The sequence below is a fragment of the Grammomys surdaster genome, unplaced genomic scaffold (genome assembly GCF_004785775.1).
Source record: "Grammomys surdaster isolate TR1022 unplaced genomic scaffold, NIH_TR_1.0 187, whole genome shotgun sequence".
In the NCBI taxonomy this organism is placed as follows: Eukaryota; Metazoa; Chordata; class Mammalia; order Rodentia; family Muridae; genus Grammomys; species Grammomys surdaster.
In genome coordinates this window covers 9694110-9709629 of record NW_021604632.1, presented here as the reverse complement: position 1 = coordinate 9709629, position 15520 = coordinate 9694110, and the positions used below count along the sequence as shown (strand labels likewise).

The window sequence follows — 15520 nt, the reverse complement described above, 5'->3', positions numbered from 1 at the left end:
ATTTATTTGTTTTGGTTTTTAAAGACAGAGTTTCTCTGTGTAGCCCTAGCTGACCTGGAACTAGGTATGTTCCAGGCTGGCCTGGAACTCACAGAGATCCACTCACCTCTGATCCCTGAATGCTGGGATTAAAGGTGTGTACCACCAATGCCTGGCTTGTTTTTTTTTTTTTTGAGAGTCTCACTACATAGACCACACTGGCACTGAACTCACAGACATCTGCCTGCCTCTGTTCCCCAAATGCTGAGATTAAAGGCGTGTACAACTACATTTGGCTAATAACAGGAGCTTTTATGGCTCAAGAGGTCATACAAACTGGATAGAGCCTCTGAAAAGAGTTGTTATCTCTATCTGACCCCAGAAGTCCCTACCTATCTTAGTCAGGGTTCTCTAGAGTCACAGAACCTATGGAATGCCTCTCTATATTGAGGGAAAGTATTATGATGACTTACAGTCTGCAGTCCAACTCCCCAACAATGCTCAACCGTGAATAGGAAGTCCAAGAATCTAGTAGTTGCTCAGTGCCACAAGGCTAGTTGTTTGAGCTGGTCTTCTGTAGAAGTAGGTTCCAACAGATGTGCTGGCACATAAATGCAAGCAGGCGAAGAAGAGCGAATCTTCTTCCAATGTCCTTACGTTGATCTCCAGCAGAAGGTGTAGCCCAGATTAAAGGTGTGTACCAGATCCATGCCTGGATCTGGGACTTTTTTTGTTCCAGACTGACCTTGAACTCAGAAATCTCCTTGCCTTAGTCTCCTGGGATTAAAGGCGTGTACTACCGTTCCTGGGCCTAAGCTTTTCATGGCTACTATGCCTCAAGATCTTTTTGCCACAATCCAGGTCAGAAACTTGTGTCTTCTAGCCTCAAGATCTGGATCACAGGAGTGCCCTCCAATTCTGGATTGTAGTTCATTCCAGATATGGTCAAGTTGACAACCAATAATAGCCATTATACTACCCTATTATCAGACTGAAAGATACAGATGCATTAAATGTTATTTTCTCTTGGTGGCCAGGAGGTTCAGGCTACGGCAGGGAATTTCTTGGAAGTTCGAAGGTGAGACTAAAAGTCCCTCTCTACTCGGCCTGGTACAAACAGGTGGTTGTTGGAGTCTAAACATGGTGAGAAAATTTGGATCACTCTCCAAAAATCTAGGTAGCCAATTAAGAACTGTTCTCACAAAGTACCTAGGTTCAGTTCCGAGTACTCACATAAGAGCTCACAGCTGCCTGTAACTCCAGTTCCATCTGTCCTCCATTGGATAGCACCTGTGTGCTATATACTCATGCACTCAGGTACACACACATATAAATATGAAAAAAAAAAAAACCTCCTATCCAGGTGTGGTGATGCATGCCTTTTATTCCAGCATCAGGAAAAAGAGGCAGATGGCTGGATATGTATAAGTTACAGGCTAGCCTGGTCTGCATATTGAATTCGAGGCCAGGGAGGGTTATTCAAAGAGACCTTGTTTCAAACAAACAAAAAACTCCCTAGGGTATGTTAGGGGTCTGATGAGGCTTTGGGTGCAGAACACTTAAATTTCCTCCGTAGGATAGACTGTAGGTCCTTTTCCTCCTTGCCAGACTCCTCACTGAGCATCGAGCATCACCTGCTCAGTAACCTGAGGAGAAGGAAGGGAAAGGAGTTTCAGTATGGTGCAGGAGAGGAGAGGGGCTGCCTGCCTAGACATGCACAGATGCTGGGAAGCTCCTAATTCTGTGGTGTGGCCATCATCCAGATAGGAGGGCAGTGTTGAGTCTGGTCACACTAATGCTTGTCCTTGGTTTCTAGCCCTGGCCTAGTGTATCTAATCTGGCCAAGGACTTCATTGACCGCCTGCTGACTGTGGACCCTGGAGCCCGGATGACTGCACTGCAGGCTCTAAGACACCCGTGGGTAGTAAGCATGGCAGCTTCTTCATCCATGAAGAATCTGCACCGCTCCATCTCCCAGAATCTCCTCAAGCGTGCTTCCTCTCGTTGCCAGAGCACCAAATCTTCCCAGTCCACACGTTCGAGCCGCTCCACGCGCTCCAACAAGTCACGCCGTGTTCGGGAGCGCGAACTTCGGGAGCTTAACCTGCGCTATCAACAGCAATATAATGGCTGAGCCACCAACTATGACATGGGCACACTATTGTCTCATCCTGGACATGTCACTTGGGCCTGATACCTTCTCTATAGCTAGACCTCATGCCCAGCAGTATGTAGAGCATGTCTGGACCCAGCTCTTCTCTGTACCTTTAGTAGCCCCTACCTCCTATCATGGGCCTGGGCATGTTATGATGGAATGGTGGCCCAGGGCCACTTGAACTGGGAGCCTGGTAGGCAGCTCTTTTGTTTGAGTTGGGAAAAGGTGCAGGACTGAGTCTCTGCTGATCTGAATTTTTGCCACTTTCTTGGACCAAGTTGGGGGGAGGGGCTACTGTGTTGGGTAGAAAGGGTCCTATGGCTCAGGACTCTTAGTCTGTTACTTTTATAACCCCCTGTCCTCCACAGAGTGGTGGTCTAGCTCCCACATCGTCTGCCATGCTAATCCTTAAGGTTTGCTCCAGTGGGAGGCCTGGCTTGTGCCACAGCTAAATTGCCTCATCAGTCCCTTAGGTGCAGCAACTCTGTTTCCCCCAGCCAAGATCTATCTCTCCTCATGGTGCCATTGGGGACCCCTGTAGAGACTGTGGCATGGACCTTAGCCTCAGGCTCCAGCCGCTCTATGAGAGGGATCCTGTCTATCACGCTCAGTGCCTTTGCAGAGCCCACTGTCTCTCCCACTCGGATGGCATTTCATTCCCCAGCCTCCTCATTCCCAACAGTGAGGGGTTAAAGGGAACTCCACTGCTGCTACCAGGAATGGATGTGCCTGAAGAAGGGTCTCCTCACTTCAACACCAACCTTTCTTCTGTCTTTTGGTGTGTTGCCCTTTGCTGCTTCCCTCCTGGAGCTGTCAGGCCCTCCTTTATAGCTCCAGTGTGCCACCTAGTGTCTGGTGTGGGTATAGGTGGCCAGGGGATGGGGTGGTGACTGGTGCACAACCTTGCAGACTCACAGCCCTCCAAACAGAAGAGGACAGAAAGGAGTTGCTGAATTGGGGGAGAGTCCTGGGCTGCTCAACTCCCCTCTGCTTAGTTTCTCCAAACCTCACCCTGGAACTTAGCCATACTGTGTTACCTGCCTCTGAACCCTGGGTGCCTTGGCTGCTGGCCTTGCCCTATTTGCCGTGTGCCCGCTTCTGTTCATAACATTAACTTTCCGGGTTGGCCCCACTGAGTCTCAGGCTGGAGGGAGCCCTTCTGTGAGGTAGGGTAGGGTTGCAGGGGCTGCTCTCCCAGAGGACTGAGCCACAACAGTCTCTGTAGCTGTCATGGTCTCCCCTACCACCTCCACGTTAGGCTGGAATATGACCTCCTGTCTCTGTAGCTGCTTTCAGTGGTAGAAAGGGGCCAGACAGAGCCTAGCTTGGGCCCAGCTAGATTAAGAGCCTATCAGCAGGAAGAGTCTGACTCCACTCAGCTCTTCTCAGGAGGCAGCCTTGGGCGAGGCACTCTTTTCTACATATGCCACCTCCGCTGGGAAACCAAACCAAAGAGACCACTCTGTGCCAAGTCAACTTCTATATGCTCCCTTCACACCCTCCCCCATGGAGAGCCTCACAGCCTCAGAGTTCCCCCACCTACCAGTTCCCCAGGAATCTCCGGGGGTGTGAACCACTGGGATTTATTTTCTCTTTCCCCAAAGTAGGTCTGGTTGTGAGGCTAAGACAGAGGGAGTTTAGTGTCTTGGGCCTTTGATAGGTCCACCAGGCCTTCATGCCATGAACTACGGATGGAGAATGTGCAGTTATTTATTTTGTGTACTCTGTAAATGTATCTTCTGTATCCAATAAACAGGCTGCCCTCCCTCAGGGAAGGCTGCCATTTTTTCTGACCACGCTGACTGTGCCATGGGGCTGGTGGATTGTTCAACAAGAGGAGTAAGGGCCCTCGTCTGGGCTGATGACTGTAGGAAGATCTTGGTTGCTCAGCTGGTGCTATACCAGAAGACCAAGTCCAAGTCGGGTAGAACCTTTAAGAGCCTCTCCTTCCCACTAAGCCAGGATGAAAGATGAGGGTACACAAGAGAAACTGAGGTTGGTGTGTTTATTGGATTGAGTTGGGGGAAAGGATCCGTGGACAGTTTAGTTGTTGGCCATGACTTGGTTGATCCAGGTGTTAAACTTGCTGACCCGAGCATACATGGCAGGTGATTGTACATTGCAGTATTCGTTGCCCCAGGAGACAATACCAATAAGCACCCAGGTGTTTCCCTTCTGGCAGACAAGAGGGCCTCCTGAGTCACCCTGAAAGGGAAGAAAAGGGGGAGAGGTCAGCATATCAGTTTGGGGAAGTGTACCACAGGATAGCACAGAGGATAGGGTGCTTACCTGACACGAGGAGGCACCTGAACCACCCGCACATATCATGGAATCAGTAATGCGCGAACCCCAATACTGCCGACACTGATTCACAGTGACCAGGGGGAGAACTACTTGCTGCAGACGTGCTGGTGTCACGTTGCCTGTGAGCCAGGAGAGGTGGTCAGGCTGGCCCAGGATGCTTTCCTGGTCTCCCCTCACTCATCCAAGTTCTTACCCACACCACTGATCCGGCCCCAGCCAGTGGTGACGCACGTGAGGCCCTCAGGCAGTGCCTCATTTGAGGAAGCCAGGCAGACTGGTGAGACTCTTGCTGTGTACTGGGCTGGCGAGGCAAGCTTGAGGAGAGTGACGTCATTGTTGAGAGTGTTGGCGTTCCAGTTAGGGTGTGTGATAGCCTGTGGAGCCGAGCCATTCAAGGGCCATGTAAAGCTTCAGTGGGTACAGGCACTGAGGTCGGTGCTGAGGTGGGACGGTCAGGGCACGCCTAGGACACCTGCAGCCCATTCTCCCTTGCTACACGGGCAGCCAGTACTCACCTTTGAGATAGAGAGCACCTGCACAGGTTCAGTATTGGAAGATCGGTCATATTCTCCCAAAATAACGAAGTGGCGTCCAGGCCTGCCAGGATGATGGGAATGGGTAGCTGGTGAGTGCTTTCAGAGGGAGGCATTCAGGGGAGGGGAAGTGTGAAGAGATGGATCGGGCAGGACAAGTGGAATACACTCACGTGACTTTGCAGTGGGCGGCAGTGACCACCCAGTTCTGGCTGATGAGAGAACCACCACAGAAGTGGTACCCGGTGTTATCCTAGGGTCAAAAGTCAAATACATGAGTGGGTTTAAGTTACCCATAGGCCTAAAGCACCCAGGACCCTGACCAACCCCTAGGATGCGTACCTGTAGAGACACCTGCCAGGGCCAGGAGCCTGGCACTGCATTCTCCCCGTTGACAATCCTCTGGTTGTAGCTCAGTGCAGGTGTGATGGCAGGAACACCACAGCCTGAACATAAAGCTGGTGAGAATTCAATCCCAGCCTATGTCTCCCTAATGTCTTCCTCAAGGTGTCCCCCAAACTATAGATCCAGAGGGGTCCAGGAGGCTTACTCACTAGCCCTCCCCTAGAATGCCTTTTAGGCATCACAGCTACCTTGGTTGTCCCACCCTACCACCCTTCAAGTCCTGTGCATGCTATCACATCTCTAGTCCTAATGTTCTTCAAGCCACGTTTCTCTCTAATTCCTGGTATCATCTCCTTGCCCTCTATTTTTCTAGGCCTGAGAAGTCTATCATGCAGCTAGAAGGCTTTGTTTATACACATATGTTTTCCTGAACCTTCTCAGGTCTGGCACAAGCTCCTGTCTTATTTGTGAGACTGGTCCCTGGCTCTTCCCTTACTCCCAGCCCTGAGGGTTCCTTCCTTTGCTTACACTGTCTGTTCCCTTCTAGCCAGGCTGGCTCCTTGTCTGGGCCCCTGAACAGGAGCTGGGTTGTGCTAAGTTGTTCAGTCAAGGTCGGTCCCAGCCCACTTACCCCAGGAGGAGCCAAGGAGGACCAGGCTGAGGATTAGGCTGAGCAGTACCATCGTGGAAAATAAGAGATGTTGAGATGGCCTGGCTTTATTTATGGGGATTCTTGTCCTTGGGCAGAAGTCTTGGGCCTGAGACTAGGCCAGCTGTGTGGTCTTGGCATAGCCCCACACCTGCTTTTAGGAGAGGACTTCTCAGGCCAAAGTCCTTGGGATTATCAAATACCCAGGTGTGAGGTTCTCACCTCCACCTTCCCAAGCCTTGGCTTCCTATTGACTTTCTGAATCACTTCCTACTCCAAGTGTTGACCACTGGGTACCAAGGACATATGGCTGAACTAGGTCTAAAGTGTCAACCTGGTTGGTGGTTGTGGACCTATGAAATTTCCCAAGGCTATCAGGAATACTGAACTTCCAGAGAAGCCTGTTCAGAACACAGGGGTGTTATGACTGGTGGAGGGTATGGCCAGATGTGGCCCATCTCTGCCAGGAAGGCCAGGAAGGTTCTGGCAGGTTGTGAATCCTAACAGACATCATCTTGGATTTCTCATCAGTATGGAACAGGAGTCAGAGGTCTGTCCAGAGAGGCAGATTCTCTTACCAGCACAAGGCAAACTTCATGGTCTGGCTGAGACCTATGTTACTGGTAAGTGTAAACTCTCAGTGATTGAGAGACCCTGGGTTGAAGTTGATAGTAGAAATCTGTTTCTAGACCTCAGATTGCCATAGGAGAGGTCTGTGTACAGCATATTTGTTGTTGAGCTCCAGGCTGAGCTTGAACCGATGGAGAAAAGGCACTTCTGTATGCAGAGTTGCAAAGGTGAGTTGGCTTGAATTTTTCTAAGGGTATCAAAGGCTTTGATGGGCTCGAGAATACCTCAGTTTAAAATGTGAAACAGGTGAATGGGTAAAGGACACAAGATCAGATATGACAAAATATGAATTATAAAGGCTGGTGGACACATGGATGTTTACTAAACAAGTCCTTTAGCTTTACTATCATATATACAATCTTTCATAATAAAGCCTTAGGGGGAACACACCACCAGGCCAAGGGTGTTGTCCAGCCTGGAGGAGAACCTCTCTAGAGAATGTGCCTTATCAGTTCTGAAGCCCCAATAGAGCATAGCTACTCTGAGAGCAAGATCCTCTGGGTTCCTACTAGCACCTAGAGGGCCTGGCACTCAGTGAAGAACCTTGCTAGGAAAATTCAGCAAAGGTTTCTTGTTAGTTGTGTCATCTTTTCCCACGAGTCCATAACCCCTTTCAGCCCAGGGAACAGAGTCAGTCTTCCTACTCACAGTCCAACCTGTGTAGACAAAGCTCAGCTTTTCACAAGCTCACATATGCTTGGTCATCTGAGGGCTGTCATAAGAGGATCTGTAGGTGGTGAAGGGTGGTTGGTGAGAACTTGCCCTTAGAGTCAGAAAATAGTTGCTTGAACAGCATTTTAGCCTCCTAAAGACCCAGGGTAGCTGGCGGGAATAGGTGGTTACTGATAAGACAGGGAAAGGCTAACAGTGGGGATTGTCTATCGGGGTCTTCCAAAACAGGATACTGGTAGGATAAGCTACCATATGGGACTATGGTTTAGGGATGACAGGATATAGCTTTCCATCCCAAAGCTTATAGTGCTGTCTGGGGCTGGGATTCTGCATGGATAGATCCCCGAGGTGATGATGAAGAGGACTTCAGGCCAGGAACTGGGTCTTAGTCCTTTAGAAGGAAACCACAGCCACCAAGCTCAGAGAGCTGCTCGGCCCACTCCTCTCAAGAAAGACAGTCTTCGGTTTGAGTGTTTGTATTTCCTGGATTTATTCACCCTGGTTCCAAACTGCACATCTCAGGCCATTTCATTCCACCTCCATGGCCTGTACAGTCTCCTCGAGAAGTTCCAGGGTCAGGGGTCTCACTTCCTGGGTCAGGACAGGTGTGGTTCCGGGAGCAAAGTGGTAACGGCCAGCCCTAGAAAGGAGAAGGGCCGGCCTTTTAGAATGCAGCTTGTCCCGTTCTGAGACACACACACACACATACACACACACACACACAGAGGCACACACGCACGCACACACTCACACACCCCTCCCTTCCCCTGCTCCTACCTCTGCACAGGCTCTGTGGGGGAGCTCAACGCTCTCACCAGCTTGGCACCCCCTGCAGTGATCACACAGGCATCCACACAGCCTCCAGAGCCCAGGTCACCCAGGATCCCTGCTGTGATGGCTTCCACCAGCAGCTCTTGGGCAGCCTCCAGCTATGGTCGTGGGAATGAGGTTAAATGGACCTGGTGTTACCTCACTCTAACCTGGGGACTCTGTTAATCTTGAGACCCAGACCAGTTGCTCTTTATGTAAGGTCAACCTCCTTTCTCTTCCTCCATTCAAAATTCCAGTCCCTTGGCTTCTGACCCCTCTCCCTCTAAACTGTGTGCCCTCCACCCGCTGTCCTCTGTACAAACTTCTCAGTGTCGCTCACATGTATAGCCCCCTTTTCTAGCAGTCTTCCCACGCACTCTGTCACGAGTTTCTCTCTGGGCCTTCGTCATCTCTGAAGCACATAGTCACCTACTTCTATCCCACTCCAAAGTCCAGATCTCAAACCTCATAGAGAACCCCACTGGGCTTTACCTCTTCCTTAAGTATTCGAATCATTATTCGTTGTGAGCTTCCGCTTCTCTCTGTGGTCTAAGCTTGGTTACTGACTGGCCCTCACTTCTTCAACTTTATTCAGTTCCTACTAAGTAGTCACCTTCACACCTACACGCCTTCCTTGTTTTCTATACTTGGCAAGGGTTTTGTGGTACTCCCCGCCAGTGAGCATGAAGTAATGGGCAGAAGTCGCTCACCGTCATGTTTGGCTGGAACCGGTCCTCCAACAGTGCCACGGCTGCATCTTGACCGGAGCCTGCAGGTGGGAAGGGGCATCTCAAGTCAGCTGTAGCTGCTGAGGCACAAACCTTGAAAGCAGGGTTGCATGTGGAGGAGGATTCGTGTGAAAAGGGTGGAAGCGCTTACCAAGGGCAGTAAAGGGCAGACGGCTGTAGGAACCGTGTGGGTGCACGCTGTAGAGCTGAGGTCCGTTCAAATCAACCCCGCCCACAACCAATGATGCTCCCACGTGGCCTTGGTACCTGTGGAGGAGCCGGCAGGGTTACTGTCTGCAGGCAGGCCCCGCCCATTATATGCTTTTTGGTCTGAGTCCCACCCCTTCCTTTTGGCCTGGCGTTTTTCCTCTTCCGGAACTCAGCTTGGTCTGTGTTCTTCCGGTCTCCCTGCTGGTGGCAGGCCCGCTTTTTTTTTTTCTGTCCCACCTCCTGTCAACTCCACCCACCGGCACATACATACACACACACACACCCCGGGTCGTCTTAGCCCCACTTCTCACCGGAAGAGCGTCTGGCGCAGGATACGGGTGACCGTGGCCACCCGAGGCTCACGGCCAGTGGACAGCGCATGTAGTTCCATCTTGGAAGCTGCCATCCGCGTGGTCATCTCAGTGTCCGCAGCTACTCCAGCCCCACAGCAGCTAAGGGGAAAAGGGATAATGGATGTGCACAGGGACGTGCAGGGACAAAGTAGGGCGTGAGCGACAGTCCAGCTTATGTTTGAATATGGGGACTGGCACCGAAGGGTACTGACTAGATTTTGGGGGCGATGAAGTGGATCTTCTCGCAGCTTTTGTCCGCCACAACCGAATCGTTAGTGGCCCGCGTGTCCGCGCCCAAGATGACTCCATCCTGCAGGGGAAGAGCCCACCCTTAATGCCCACCTGATCTCCGCAGTGGCTGCCCTTCTAGCCCTCCAGCCCTATCACCCCGCTTACTCGGAACACAAGTCCCGCGATGGTAGTCCCCGTCTTGCGTGCATGAGGGACCCGAAGTCCCGGAAAAACGTGTTCCAAGGACGCATTCCTGGAAACATTGGGGTGACTCGCGTTTCAGTTCTGCACCCAGGGAAGGTCCTTGAACCGGTCCCCAAACCCATCTCTACTTTCCTCATTTCCTGGTGTTAAGCCCCTATTTGGTCACCCAACATAGGGTTCCCCCCATTCCACCAATAAAACAAGGCACCAGCAGTTGGTGACTAGAACTCCACTCCCTCTTCACCTCTGGCAGTTCTCGAAAGAGAAGCCTCCTCTGTGCTCCACTGCCTGCTTCAGCATCTCGGGGCAGGAAGGCCAGTTGAGATGTGGGGGGTCTCAATGGGTGGATCAGATGAAAATAGCGAAGCCAGGGGAAGCAGAGGCGTCTGTCCTGGCTTCTGTGGGACTTTTCAGACGCTTCCTACTTTCGCTTTCACCCCTACACTAGTTCAGAGGCTGCTTGGTTGCTTTGTGCATCTTCTCTTTCACTTTCGCCTTCTCTTCTTGTCCCAGGTAGCTTGAAGAAGGGCCTTGCCAGGCCTTCCACGGTGCACCTTAGTTCCTCCATTCCCATCTCATCGGACACCCCCCTGAGCACTGCACGCATATACATATATTCAGGTGCAACATTCACACATACAACTCCTTTAAAAAGAGTACTGTGGGGCTGGAGAGATGGCTCAGTGGTTAAGAGCACTGCCTGCTCTTCCAAAGGTCCTGAGTTCAATTCCCAGCAACCACATGGTGGCTCACAACCATCTGTAATGGGATGTGATGCCCTCTTCTGGTGTGTCTGAAGACAGCTACAGTGTACTCGTGTGCATAAAATAAATAAATCTTAAAAAAAAAAAAAAAAAGTACTGTGAGCCGGGCAGTGGTGGTGCACGCTTTTAATCCCAGCACTCCAGTTCCAGGACAGCCAGAGCTACACAGAGAAATCCTGTCTCGAAAAACAAAACAAAAAACAAAACAAAACAAAAAAAGAAGAAAAAAAAGAAAAAAAGAGTACTGTGACATTTGTTACAGGTGATGTACAGGCTTAAAGAAGTGTCAACAATGAGATAAAACAAAATGTTGATTAAAAAAAGATAAGTAGAAATCAAGCCTTTTTAGGCTTAATTATGTGTATGAGTGAATGTGGCATGTACATGCCAGGTGCCCACCAAGGTCGGAAGAAGGCACCAGATTCCCTGGAAATGAAGTTACACACGGTTGTGAGCCACCATATGGGCATTGGGAACCAAACCCAGGCCCTCTGCAAGTGCAAGAAATGCTCTTAACTTCTGAGCTCTCAATCTGTCTCTAAAGTCCCAAATTAAACCTTTAGAAGAACTGTCATTCCTTCAGATCCTAAACCTTTTTTTTGGGGGGGGGAGGGGACGTCAGGGGGTTGGCATTGAAAAACGGTTTTTCAGTTGTAGCCCTGTCTGTCCTGGAACAAGCTCTGTAGCCAAGGCTGGCCTGGATGAAGAGATTAAAGGCATGTGTACCACCACCTGGCCCTAACTTTTTAATTTTTTATGACTTACTTTTATGTACTTTGGTGTTTTGCCTGCATGTCTATATGAGGGCACCAGATACCCTAAAACTAGAGTTACAGTTTTGAGCGGCCATGTGGGTGCTGGGTTTTGAACCTGGGTCCTCTGGAAAAAAACAGCTTCTTTCAACAGAAGCTCCAGCCCCTTTTTTATTTTGATTCTGGATATGGAATCCAAGCTCTCCCATGAACAATCCCCAGCCCCAGCCAGCATATTTTTTTTTTAATTTTTATTTTTTTTTTGAGACAGGGTTTCTCTGTGTAGCCTTGGCTGTCCTGGAACTCTCTCAGTAGACCAGGCTGGCCTCAACTCAGAAATCTGCCTGCCTCTGCCTCTCAAGTGCTGGGATTTAAGGCATGCGCCACCACTGCTCGGCATATTTTAAATTCTATTGATTTGTTTGCATTTTTGAGACAGGATCTATAGTCCTGGCTGTTCTGGAACTCTGTAGATCATGGTGGCCTACACAGAGATCTGCCTGCCTCTGCCTCCCAAGTGCTGAGTTAAAGGCATGCACCAGCATGCTCTATTGTAAATTTCGGTATCCAACCAGAACTCAAAAGTTGGTTTCAAGTCATTGTTCTCTGTGTTTCCATTCTAGCAGCTATATGCAGATCTGAATATTGGCATGGGTGCTGAGAAGGCTCAGAGCAAGCTTTCTGAGCAGCTCAACCAGGGTAATGAAAATCTATTTACACATCTCAAGTCAGTCCAATCTGGGACCTTACCAAAGCCCATTGTACCTCGCGTTCCTCTAAGTCCTGGACCAGATGATGTATGAATCAGCCAGGTGACGCGTGACTCTAAGAATCCTGGTAGTGCCTTACCCTTAACCCATAACACACTGGACTTATTTATAACAGCTAGGTCTTTATTCAGGGGGTAGGGTACCTAGGCTGGCAGCTGGGGACTTAGGAGTGCCATGGCGGTAGGCACCCAGTAGGATGGCATTGATATGTTCCAGTGTCTTATTGCTGAAGACCATGTTGAGATGATCTGTCCCATTCATGGGCAGCAAGTGTACAGGCTGTGATTGGCGGCCCTGCCACTGGCCACAGAGCTCAGTGCTTCGTGTGGCTACGGTGTCATCCCCATCCTCATAGAGTGCAGCCACTGGGTCTTTGTAGGGGAAGTTGTGGTCATAGATGTAGGTGTGGGGTGTGGGTATGCCCACACCGTATAGACAATATACTTCGACACCAGGTGCTGGGAGGCCTTCCAGTAGGTCGCCAGACTGCAGAAACATGTGCCAGCCTTCTTCAAAATGCAGATCTGCAAAAAAACGCTTGAAGTCTTGGGCTGTGTAGTTGAAGTTTGGTGTGGAAATGAACACATGGTCTTCAGGCCATACCCGGTGCGCTGGGAACATCCAGGGGGAAGTCGTGGTTATGCGCTGCTCCTCTCTCAGTTTTATGTTGGACATGATCGGGATGCCCTGGTTGTCACCTGTAGGACAGGGTAGGATAAGGTGGGACAGAGAGCTGGGCTCGGGCCACAGTTTACCTCACTGAAGCACTCAACCTTGTTTCTGCTGCATCCTGACCTTGATTCCAAGACACAGACGAGAGGTCTGGCGTTCAAAGTGCTCAATATAGTTATTTAATAAAAGAGGCTATGTTGGTAATACGGAGCTCAAACAGGTAGGACAGGGCCTCAAACAGTAACAGAGTGTATGAGAAGAGGGGCAGTTAAAGAGAATAAGGTGTGTGTGTGTGTGTGCGTGCGCGCTGCGTTGGCTATTCTTCCTCAGGCCCTCTGCCTGTGCTTCACAGTGATCACAGGATTGCATTTTTGGAGGTTTGATGGTATCTGTTTTACATTTAGTCATACAGCCTGGTGGATCACCCACCAGACTATAAACTTCACAGTGAAGGCTGAGCCTTGCTGAGCCCAGTATACAGTGGTGTTCAGTGAGTGGCAGCCATATTTGTGCTGTGTCCCTGGGGCTACTGCTCAAAAAAGGAGCAAGAAGGATCGGATCCCTAGGTTTGGCCCTGCTATGGCCGATCATGTCCTCGATGAGACAGATTCCTGGGCACAAGGGCTCTGGGAGGTAAAATGTAGTTAAAAGCCATAGAGGACAGGACTTGGGGCTACAAGGGGCAAATCTGGGGTTGACAGATGACTGAGATTGGCTTCCTGTATCAGCACTCAAAGACTCTGGAAGGAGATGTTCAAATGGTGCTGCTTTCATGGACAGCACGTATACCCTCACAGACAATACCCCGGGCAACACCAAGCAGAGCTGGAGTGACTGCGGTTCTGCTTCATCCCTCCCTCACCCCATACTGGACGACAGTGCTCTAGAGGCTCCTCACCTGAGGCTAGGACCCGCATGGGCTTGATGGAACCGCCCCATGGAGCCCCGAGAGAGATAAAACCATCGATGAAGCGGTCCTTCCATGACTGAGGCTGACGCAGTAAGAAATGGAGCACATGTAGGCAGCCAAGGCTGTGCCCAATAAGGAAGACAGGCTTCCCATAAGCGTCATACATCTCCTCTACCAGTCCTGCCAGCTTCTGATAGTATTCATCCTGCTGGCCTGAAGATGGGTAGATAGGTCAGGGTAGTTAGGGTCTCGGACCACCTCTCATGGCCCCAGCCCATCACCTGCAAACACTTACGGGGTGCCAGACGCCAGTCATACGGTGCGGCCCTCACTGTCTCATCCCGCACATATCCATTGTTAACCAGATTCTGCACCAGTGTGTGCAGGTAGCCTGTGGGGAGGCAGAAATAGAGGGGGACTCTGTCCATTACACCTGCAGGCTACCCTGATGACCAAGAAGATCCCCTGCCTTTCCTGTGTATACACACCTGCTAGCTTGTTGTCATCCAAGTACTCAACAGAATAGGTCTTGCCAAAGCCAGGGACACGGATCTGTACACCAGGGGCATTGGACACGCGCCCAGAGCTACGGTTGTAGACAACCCTGGGGACAATGGGACATTTAGCAGCCAGCAGCCAAGGGTCAACGTGGAGGGGCTGGGTAGACCACATGGGACATACCTGGTATTATCAATCCAGCAGTCCACCCCGAGGGGGAGAAACATGTTGAGATCCAGCCAGATGGTGAAGAAGTCCTCTGTCTTGCGGTAGCATAGCCAGTTCACCACGTCTGGTTTATCCAGCTTGGCTTCTAGCCGATTCCCCATGCAGCCAGGCACTGTGGGCACCAGCTTTTGTTCTGAGCTTCTTGGCTTCTCTCCAACACCCGCAACCCTACCACCAAAAAAGCCCACCCCTCCATCTCCTACACCTTCAAGGTTCTACTGACACATATCCTCCCTCCTGCTTGATTCTTATTGTCCCACTGGTACCGCAGAGTCCAGGTTCCCTTCAGGCATGGAAGGTTCCAGGAACCAAGGCCACTGACCCCTGCCCCCACAAAACAAACATCCAGCCTGGCTTTCCATTATTGCCAAAGTCCAAGGGGAGAACAAATAGGTAAGGGGGGACAAGGGCTGGCCCTTGAACAGGGGGCAGGCCTTTATGGACCTCTCCTGCTATCCTGTCCTGAGATATCTGGGTATCTGGCTGGGTATCTTGTTCTTGGTAAGATAGAGGCCAAGGATGTAGTGGGCCTTAACCCAGTACCCAATGAATCTGGAGCTGTTCATGGCTTTGTAGTACCTTGGCCAAGGCCTCAGGCAAATCTCATCTCATCCACCGACCACCACCCCAACCCCAAACCCCCGGAAAAGACAACTTGGAGACAGAACAGCGTGAAGGAAAAAGAAGCAATGTCTCTGTAGAACAAGCCTTTGGTCCTTCCCCACACCAAGTCAGGCATGAGGGCTCATGGTGGGCCAGGAGAACCTTGACAGCATCTGCTGCTGTTGGGCTTAGGACCCAGGCTCCCCAGGGTCTCGCTTGATGTATCAGGGGCCTAGTGGGGGCTTACCGAGGATGACAGGCCGTGTGTGGTTACTGAGTTCAGCCTTGGGCGTGGTGTGCGGGGGGAAGAGCACATTGAGGAGCCAGAAGGGGGTGGCAGGAGGGAGCAGTAGCCCCAACAGCAACAGCACCCACTGCCATGGGGAGCCAGGCAGCCCCATTACAGCCCAGTGCCTACTGCCAGATGAGGCAGTCCTGGGCTGGCCTTATCTGGACAGGGATGGGAGGGGCCCCAGGGCCAGTGGGAGGGACAGACCGTCAATGGGGGTGGCCAGGAAGG

The 15520-nt window shown here is 50.9% G+C and overlaps 4 protein-coding genes across 4 annotated transcripts in view; 1 reads left to right on the top strand and 3 right to left on the bottom strand.

The window, feature by feature from the left end:
* Nucleotides 1–3930, top strand: part of Pskh1 (protein serine kinase H1) — a 28701-nt gene extending 24771 nt beyond the window's left edge. The window contains exon 3 of the mRNA XM_028768580.1: nucleotides 1796–3930. Within this exon, the coding sequence (XP_028624413.1) occupies nucleotides 1796–2113 (318 nt within the window). The 3' untranslated portion in view covers nucleotides 2114–3930. The remainder of the gene's footprint in view (nucleotides 1–1795) is intronic.
* A 195-nt stretch (nucleotides 3931–4125) lies between these two features.
* Nucleotides 4126–6189, bottom strand: Ctrl (chymotrypsin like). The gene is made up of 7 exons (XM_028768727.1): nucleotides 5948–6189; nucleotides 5314–5417; nucleotides 5145–5224; nucleotides 4954–5035; nucleotides 4632–4812; nucleotides 4424–4557; nucleotides 4126–4339 (listed from the first exon to the last, which is right to left on the bottom strand). Exons 1-7 carry the CDS (start codon nucleotides 5997–5999, stop codon nucleotides 4178–4180), a joined length of 795 nt encoding a protein of 264 aa, XP_028624560.1. The 5' UTR covers nucleotides 6000–6189; the 3' UTR covers nucleotides 4126–4177.
* A 1547-nt stretch (nucleotides 6190–7736) lies between these two features.
* Nucleotides 7737–10271, bottom strand: Psmb10 (proteasome subunit beta 10). Its single transcript, XM_028768671.1, has 8 exons — nucleotides 10048–10271; nucleotides 9765–9852; nucleotides 9581–9678; nucleotides 9327–9467; nucleotides 8957–9072; nucleotides 8788–8846; nucleotides 8045–8196; nucleotides 7737–7907 (listed from the first exon to the last, which is right to left on the bottom strand). The coding sequence occupies exons 1-8, from the start codon at nucleotides 10101–10103 to the stop codon at nucleotides 7796–7798; spliced, it is 822 nt and encodes a 273-aa protein (XP_028624504.1). The 5' UTR covers nucleotides 10104–10271; the 3' UTR covers nucleotides 7737–7795.
* A 1920-nt stretch (nucleotides 10272–12191) lies between these two features.
* Nucleotides 12192–15441, bottom strand: Lcat (lecithin-cholesterol acyltransferase). Its single transcript, XM_028768495.1, has 6 exons — nucleotides 15248–15441; nucleotides 14353–14509; nucleotides 14160–14275; nucleotides 13967–14062; nucleotides 13660–13884; nucleotides 12192–12787 (listed from the first exon to the last, which is right to left on the bottom strand). Exons 1-6 carry the CDS (start codon nucleotides 15399–15401, stop codon nucleotides 12213–12215), a joined length of 1323 nt encoding a protein of 440 aa, XP_028624328.1. The 5' UTR covers nucleotides 15402–15441; the 3' UTR covers nucleotides 12192–12212.
* Between the last annotated feature and the right edge of the window lie 79 nt (nucleotides 15442–15520).

Coding starts and splice junctions, on each gene's coding strand:
- Ctrl (XM_028768727.1), bottom strand. CDS start 5,999: ATGGTACTGCTCAGCCTAATCCTCAGCCTGGTCCTCCTTGGCTCCTCC. Junction 5,225..5,313: donor CCTGGCAGGTGTCTCTACAG/GTACGCATCCTA, acceptor TTTTGACCCTAG/GATAACACCGGGTACCACTT. Junction 5,036..5,144: donor GCCGCCCACTGCAAAGTCAC/GTGAGTGTATTC, acceptor TCATCCTGGCAG/GCCTGGACGCCACTTCGTTA.
- Psmb10 (XM_028768671.1), bottom strand. CDS start 10,103: ATGCTGAAGCAGGCAGTGGAGCACAGAGGAGGCTTCTCTTTCGAGAAC. Junction 9,853..10,047: donor TCTTTCGAGAACTGCCAGAG/GTGAAGAGGGAG, acceptor CAATGTTTCCAG/GAATGCGTCCTTGGAACACG. Junction 9,679..9,764: donor TCGCGGGACTTGTGTTCCGA/GTAAGCGGGGTG, acceptor CTTCCCCTGCAG/GATGGAGTCATCTTGGGCGC.
- Lcat (XM_028768495.1), bottom strand. CDS start 15,401: ATGGGGCTGCCTGGCTCCCCATGGCAGTGGGTGCTGTTGCTGTTGGGG. Junction 14,063..14,159: donor GGATGACAACAAGCTAGCAG/GTGTGTATACAC, acceptor GCCTCCCCACAG/GCTACCTGCACACACTGGTG. Junction 12,788..13,659: donor CATGCGGGTCCTAGCCTCAG/GTGAGGAGCCTC, acceptor CCTGTCCTACAG/GTGACAACCAGGGCATCCCG.